The following is a 7,305-nucleotide window of genomic DNA, read 5'->3' on the forward strand; positions in this document are numbered from 1 at the left end:
GGACATTACCCATCCAAAATTGTCACATTAAGACTTGAACTATTCGGAAAACACAGCATGACACCACTATGCCTACAAGTAACAGCGCACTGGATTAGAGGCTAGTCTACATGGAGAGAGAATTAAATTGAAAAGATCTTATATGGCCAAAGGTGGAAGATGAGAATTACGCCATGTTAACTAAAACATGTATAGGTGGGTGTAGTAGATAATCATACATGCTGCTGGAAGCATGTACAAGTGGATGTACGACGTGGACACAGACAACATTGGATAGATCTTGGGCTTTAGCAAGTAGTTATTGCATACTGCTAAAGTAAAACATCCAGATGGGTGTATAATATGGCCATAAACTTATGCTCAAGCAGGTGGATAAAATATGGCAACTTCAATCAAATACAAGCAGGCTTGCTTTCTTACATTCAGGGTGATGTCACCGGATGGTAGCTAAATAACCCATCATCTAGCATAATTGTGAAGCAAAACATCCCTTGAATAAAATATGGCAACTTCAATCAATACCAGGAAAAAAGCTTTCTTGCATTGAAGCCACCAGCTAATTAATACTTTAAATTCCAGGAGACACTTTGTGAACATAAGTACGTCACCTGTTAAGGGTTATTTAGCTACCACCACCACATCACATTTATCTACAGGTATTTTCATATCAAGTGACTTTATCAGCCCTGTTCTCCCAATAGCATACCTGTTTTCATTATAAAAAATATGAGAAGGAAATTTCGAATTCCCTACCACAGGAAAAGACAATATTACAAGAAGAGACAGCTTAGGCTGCTTAATGATTATCAACCCCACAAATGGCTTCCAAAAGCGCATCCATTATCACATGCATCCTCCTTTCCGGTTCTACTAGAGCTACCTTCTGCAAGGGTAACAGCAGCAAGGGGGGAGGATGACCATCCAGGCACAGATAATAGAACCTTCCCAGTTTCTAGGGTCAAATCTTTCTTTGGGCTTTTGCCTTTAGAACGTTTGCTAGACCTGTTTGTAGGTCGCTCTTGCTCAAACCTGCAGAAGATGACTCTTTGTAATAAACTTCTGTGAGCTTGCCAAAAAATTTCCTTCCGAGCCCAACACTGCTTGACAATAATCAACAACCTTGGCAGCACATAAAAGAACACCCTCAAGATCAAAAAGATGGTCGAAAGCATCAGATACACATCGTCACGCAGTCCTCTCTCTAAAAACTTTGCTGAGAGCTCTGGCTCTCCTATCTTTGAGGACCGCCTTCCATCCATGTCGCTGTTACGTTGTTCAAGGGGTCGCAAGCCTGCAAAACAGCATTTCAAGCCATTATTATTCGCATAAATCAAAAAATGCTGAAATAATTATGGTAAAGAACTGGAGATAACCTGTGAAATCCTTGTAAAATTGACTAACTCCTTCAAACGTCCGGGATCCATGGTACCGAACCTTCTCTGTCTTCTTGTGCAAGAACAGGGCAGGAAAGCTGTGAACATAATAATGAGAGAAGGCACTGCAATTGGATTGATTAACATCAGTACCATGTAAACAAGCAACATGTCCTTTTTTCAGCAATGGATAATCCTTTGACCAGTCACCAGAAAAATAAAGACAAACACTTGTGGAATATTCAAAGAATTTTGAAAACTTAAGAAATGAAACAAGCTCACCTTTAAATGTTAATGCATAGCCAAAGGAGGGTTCAAAAGAAGAGTATTAAAACATCACAAAAAAATATTAACGTCTGTTGTGTTTCAAGTTTTGTGAGTTTTCCTTTTGCAACATCTCGTCTCTCAGAGAAAGAGAAAAACTGCCAAATTTATTTATACTTATATTTATCTATTTATATTTGTTTTTGTTTTTTATATTTATTTATTTATAAAAATGTATAAATCTTTCAAAATACACTACAAAATATAGTCAAATGATGATTAAAAATATATGTAACACACCGATAGGTTCTTTTCAAGATAAAGGTGAAAAACACCTAATTAGGCCCTTCGTGTCTTACAAAATTTAGGGCTTTTTCTAATTTCTGCAAAATCCTACTTGTTCGAAGCATTTATCTCAACTCCCCCAACATTTTTCATAATTGAGGGCATATATCTTGCATTAAGATGTTGCTATAAAGCATCATTGTTCAAAAACCCTAACTTTTGAAAACCCTAATTTCTGAAACCCTAATTTTTGGGGGCATTATTTGTAAGGGACTAAGACACTGGCATTGGATAGGCTCCATTGTTAAGACCTTTTGTAGCATGCAATAGGTTGATCGTCGTAATGCACAGCAAAGCCTTCTTTATACCCGTGAGTTTATGCAATTCCACTTTGAGAGAGAAGAGAAGAGAGAGAGAGAGAGAGAGAGAGAGAGAGAGAAGATAGTTAGTCAACACACTATTGGGTCCCAATTACCCACTGAAGGGGGCCCCTTGCAAGTAGGAGTATTTGCTTATATTTCTTTGGAGAACTTTGTACAATGACTAGGAATGATGACTGAGGACTTCCAAACAGAAGGATGAAGCAGACCGAACACAAACTGAACCGTATGCTGTCCAAGATCCTTTGAATAGCTCTTCGATGACCACTATGCAAACCCAAAACTGAGGGATGCACATACAGTGGCTGAATGTTGAAGAATGCTCTTTGCAGAGGCCTTGGGAACTGTAGCACACCGAAGTGTTGATTTGCTGAATGTATGTACAAGGCCAAAGAGCTCTAGGCACACATACCACTCTTGACTACTTGTAGATGATTTTATCAATAATAATTTTGGCTGAGAATTGAGCGCTTGCTTATATATGGACTGGCTGGTAGGCCCATAGAGATGCTGTTGGCCTGTTTGGATGGACAAAAAAAAAATGCCTATTTTGTAGCATTAAATGCTACGCATTTTTCCATGCTGTCCTCTTACTGACCAACTGCTGCGAGCATGTCTTTATGCTGGCCGACATAAGCCTCTTTGCTTCTTATGCTGTCGCCTGTTTTAGATGCTGTCGGCTGGTTCTAGATGCTGCCCAGGGCTGTAAACAGCCCAGCCCCTAAACAGGCTGCAGACTGAGGGCTAATAATGTTAAGCATCAACCCCACGTATGCCCTATAAAGAGCTTCCTTATGGGCTGACTGGCCCATGGTTTCATGCTTCAAAACATGCTTCTGCTGCAGTATCTAAAGCTAAGGTTGACTTCTACATGAACCTATCTGATAAATTCTCCAAGTGGGTAAGAGGACTGACACATGCAAACTCTCTATGGCTATGGAGACTGACCTACGTAGCTCGTGCCTGACACGTCCCGGATTGGGGCTCACAATGGGGTCATGGCATACGACAAATATTCCTAAAAAAGGTAATCCTACTATATGAATGTTGCACTGATGTAGAGCCGGTGCATCACATAACACTCTAGTGCAGGGTGCACCCTCCTTAGCTTGGCGGCAGGTTCACTGCTTCCAAGTAGTTCGCCAAGAGTTGGGGATACTCTGGAAATAACTCCGGAGCCCCTATGATCGGGTCTACATGTGAACTCAACCTATGTCGCCACCACCCTGGCACACCAGGGCACGAGTTCCTCCGCCACCCCAACCACCACCGCCATACGAGCTCAACCAAACTTTAGTAAGTATGATGGTAAGTGTGATCATGTTGCATTAATGCAATTCATTCATCAGTTTGCAGCATATTTTCCATTGGCTAAGCTTTCAGATCCTCAAGATCAAGTCCACTTGGCAACACCTCACCTTTCCGGCAAAGCAGTCACCTAGAGAGAGGAAACAACACATTCACCTGCATAGCGGCTATCAACTACTGGTTTTGGAGTTGCATAGCGTCACATTCAAGCCTTTCTTAGGTAGCTTGGTCTGCTCGTCTTTGGTCTTCTTCAACCCTGCATTTCACATCCTCGGCCCTTGGCTCATCCTCACGTCAAGCTTCTTTGGCCCATCGTTCTTCCGCCTTTTTGGCGTCTTCTTTTTGCCATTGTTGCTCCATGATGAGGAAGTCTTTCCAATTCTGAGAGCTCTTTTGGCTTCACACCTGCTTCGTTGGCTTTTTTAGCCTCCTCTTTAGCTTTTTTTTCTTTAGCCGCTCTCTCTTGCCTTAGCAATCTATTTTGCTCCAAGAGTAACTTGATGAGGTCTTCATTGCTTTGCGGAAGCATTTCTGTAGTGGTTGTGCCTTCCTTGTAGATCTCTCCTTCCATATCTTCTTTGTAGCTTTCTGACGATGTCTCTCCTAACATTTTGGAGGTCTAGGTGCTTTTTCAAACCGCAATTTTACCATCCATGGAATGCTCTCACTTTATGTAGCCAAGTTGGGTCACAACCTGCAGCTCTGATACCAATGTAGCATGCAATAGATTGATCTTTGTAACGTGCAACAAAGCCTTCTTTATACCCATGAGTTTATCCAATTCCACTTTGAGAGAGGAGAGGAATTGTCTTGCAGCTTCTTCGAGATCTCTAGCTTCTAATCAATAAAAAAGAATGAGTTCTTCAAGCATAAGATTAATTATCTTGTGCATGTTATTTCTCAAAATGGCATTTAAATGGATCCAAAGAAGGTCAAAATAATCAAGGAATGGCGAGACCTTCGTGATGTGATCTTCTGAAGTGAAAATACCCAAAGGCGCCCTACTGCAAAGCAACCCAAGCCCAAGCAAAGATTTGAAAGATTGGATGGAGGGTAGTCTACGTTTGGTGTGGTTCTCAGCTTGCAACAGCCATAATACTGTTGTTAGGCCAACAAAAACATAGTGCATGTAAGGGTGTCCAAGACCTTAATTGAAAACCAGAAGACATCAAAAACTTATTTGACTAGTCACTAGGCAATGTTGTCTCAATTCTATACTTAAAGAAACCTTGGATTTGTTACCTCTGCTGGAGAGCAGCCTCTTCCACTGCAAAATGGTAGATCGAAGGAAAAGCGGAAGAAAGGGAGTCAAACACTGGCCGCAAAGCCTCGGAAAAGGGGCACCATCTTGCATACACAAGCACAGCAACATACATGCTCTCTCGAGTTTGGAGTATTTGCACAGCTCTTTCTAGGGTTGTACCATTGACCTGAAGATAGGCAAAAATCAAAAAATAGAAATCATTAGCACATAGAAGGGAGGTGAATGGAGCACACATAAGAAAAAGCCTGCATGTAGGTACATATACATGTTAGGACACCACACATACTTACCCTTTCACATGCACATGCACATGTATCATTGTTGTCAAAATGTCCCAATAGAATGAGAACGAAAACCCCCAAAACGTTTTGAAGGCGGAAAAACATTAAAACGAGAATAAATCCCAATGCCATGTCATATGGTTAGTTGTGTTCCATAGATACTTTCACATGAGTGAGCAAGATCAAGTGGATGAATGTGCAACGTTAAAAAGTTAGTTGAAGGAGCACCACAATGACAATGACAAAGCTCACGCGTCGCATCATTTTTGTAAGGCCAAGCTTAACTTTCCAACATTGCTATCAATGGAAAGGGTTGGCTTTCCAACATTGCTATCAATGGAAAGGGTTGGCTGGCTGCACTCCCATGCAAAACTCTGAGAATGGGTTTAGGATTTTGCTGGCAGCAAGTTTTGACAACCATGGCATACATACATGTTCCACATGCATATACATACATACAAATATGCATATATATGTGCGTGATTTGTCACATATTCACATACACATGCATATCTGTGCATACATACCTCTGCAACTCGAGATGTCATAAAATTCTCTTCGTGGGCCAGATTTCCATCGTCATAAGGACACTGATTTTCCTGGACTAAAATGGTGTCTTCGAATTTGAGCCCCCGGCAGAGGGTAGATAATAAGGGGGACGACGAAGCAAGCGAGATCCTGCACAAGGGCAACGACAGCAGCAGCAGCAAAACCAAAAGCGTTGAAGCCCTACCAATCGAAACCCCCATGAGCTCTTCCGTCAGCAATGAATTCCGACAAATACACTGAGAATTCGAAGCTCTCTTGTATCTCGCAAAATCTGCTGCTATTAAACCCTAGAAAACTCTTCAGAAACCCTGAAACCCCAGAAAACTCTTCAGAAACCCTGATGTGTCTTCAGAAACAAAGGACGCCATGAAATGCCTGCATCCTCTCCAAAAGCCGATAATTACCGCGCTATGGCGGTGATGGACCAAATCTGCACGAATGACCGCTAGCTCTGCCGTCAAACTTTTAGCGGAGCCGTTAAAAACAGACGGCCCCGTGGATATTTGGAAAAAATCCCACCGATGGGAAAAACAAACCATAAAGAATTAAAAGAAAACTTGGGAAAAAAAAATAAAGTGGGTTGATTGGAGCAGAGGAAAGCATAAATTGACATGCAACATTTTGACATATGTGATATTTGAACCAGCCCTTGCAGCATTTGGTTCAAATACCACCACCAGTGGGATTTTTTAAATCCCTGAGAACAGCTCTTTGAGCGGTATCTAGGTAGGTTCTCTGCAGCTTCCCCCCTCTTTTTTTTAAATAATGCAATCAGAAATAAGAGAGAGAGAGAGAGAGAGAGAGAGAGAGAGAGAGGTGAAAAGACTTGATATGCTAGGTGTGGATATCTGTATAACGAGGAAAAGTGAACCCCTTCTTATCTTAATATGCTATAATGATAAAAAGTGGAGCCTTTCCTTTACAGCCTAGAAAGTGAACCTCAACCAATAGTTCTTTGCCACTAAGTATCCAAACTTTTTTTACAAATCTCTTACTTTTTTCTCAACTAAAATTTTGGAATACCACAAAGGCCTTCCTTTTAAAAAGTTAGGCCAAAAAATGAGTATCGTGTAATTTTTTTACAAATTGAAATTTCAAGAAATACAAGGAAAGGTCATATTATTCTAGAAGTGGAAGTAATCAAACCTTAATTTTTTAAAAATTTCGTAACATTTACTTGTATAAGTGAAGGTTGACCACCTAGAGTTGAAAAACTTTATTTCAAACTCTGAGTCCAATAGAGATTCCAAAAGCATGATAATTAAGCCTCCTAAAGAAATAATCCATTGTGGCGTCATTCTGGCCACATTAATCCAATTGCCAAATATACCCCTACCTCATAAGTTACTTTGCAAGGATTTCAAGCAATGGTTGGCCACTTAAATCATTTGCATAAAACTCTCAATGTACTTCTTTGAGATGTGTTTCAACACAAAACTCATAAAACATTACGTATGATAACTCGTGGCATAATGCCCACTCAAAATTTTGTTAAAATGGAGATCAAGGTAGTAACACACACATATATGCAGCACGCAAGGAGAGAGAGATAGAAGCATATCACTCAAAGTTGACTAATGAGAATGAGTGAAGTACAACTA

General features: G+C 40.7%; 1 protein-coding gene across 2 annotated transcripts; it reads right to left on the reverse strand.

The window, feature by feature from the left end:
- Window positions 1–689: 689 nt before the first annotated feature.
- Window positions 690–6,124, reverse strand: LOC147611366 (5'-adenylylsulfate reductase-like 4). Of its 2 annotated transcripts, none has more exons than XM_086784435.1 (4): window positions 5,683–6,124; window positions 4,853–5,040; window positions 1,374–1,471; window positions 690–1,291 (listed from the first exon to the last, which is right to left on the reverse strand). In XM_086784435.1, exons 1-4 carry the CDS (start codon window positions 5,902–5,904, stop codon window positions 807–809), a joined length of 993 nt encoding a protein of 330 aa, XP_086640561.1. In that variant the 5' UTR covers window positions 5,905–6,124; the 3' UTR covers window positions 690–806. The 2 variants fall into 2 exon arrangements, with proteins under 2 accessions (XP_086640561.1, XP_086640560.1); XM_086784434.1 differs by having other exon boundaries at window positions 1,374–1,498.
- Window positions 6,125–7,305: the final 1,181 nt, after the last annotated feature.

This window comes from Cibotium barometz, chromosome 47, assembly GCF_041138505.1.
Source record: "Cibotium barometz isolate CiBa-2024 chromosome 47, ASM4113850v1, whole genome shotgun sequence".
NCBI lineage: Eukaryota > Viridiplantae > Streptophyta > Polypodiopsida > Cyatheales > Cibotiaceae > Cibotium > Cibotium barometz.

Bases quoted from the DNA above. Each gene is read 5' to 3' on its own strand.
- LOC147611366 (XM_086784434.1), bottom strand. From the start codon at position 5,904: ATGGGGGTTTCGATTGGTAGGGCTTCAACGCTTTTGGTTTTGCTGCTG. The intron at 5,041-5,682 runs GTATGTATGCAC...GCCTATCTTCAG, and splicing joins TGACATCTCGAGTTGCAGAG to GTCAATGGTACAACCCTAGA. The intron at 1,292-1,373 runs GTTATCTCCAGT...GCTGTTTTGCAG, and splicing joins ATTTTACAAGGATTTCACAG to GCTTGCGACCCCTTGAACAA.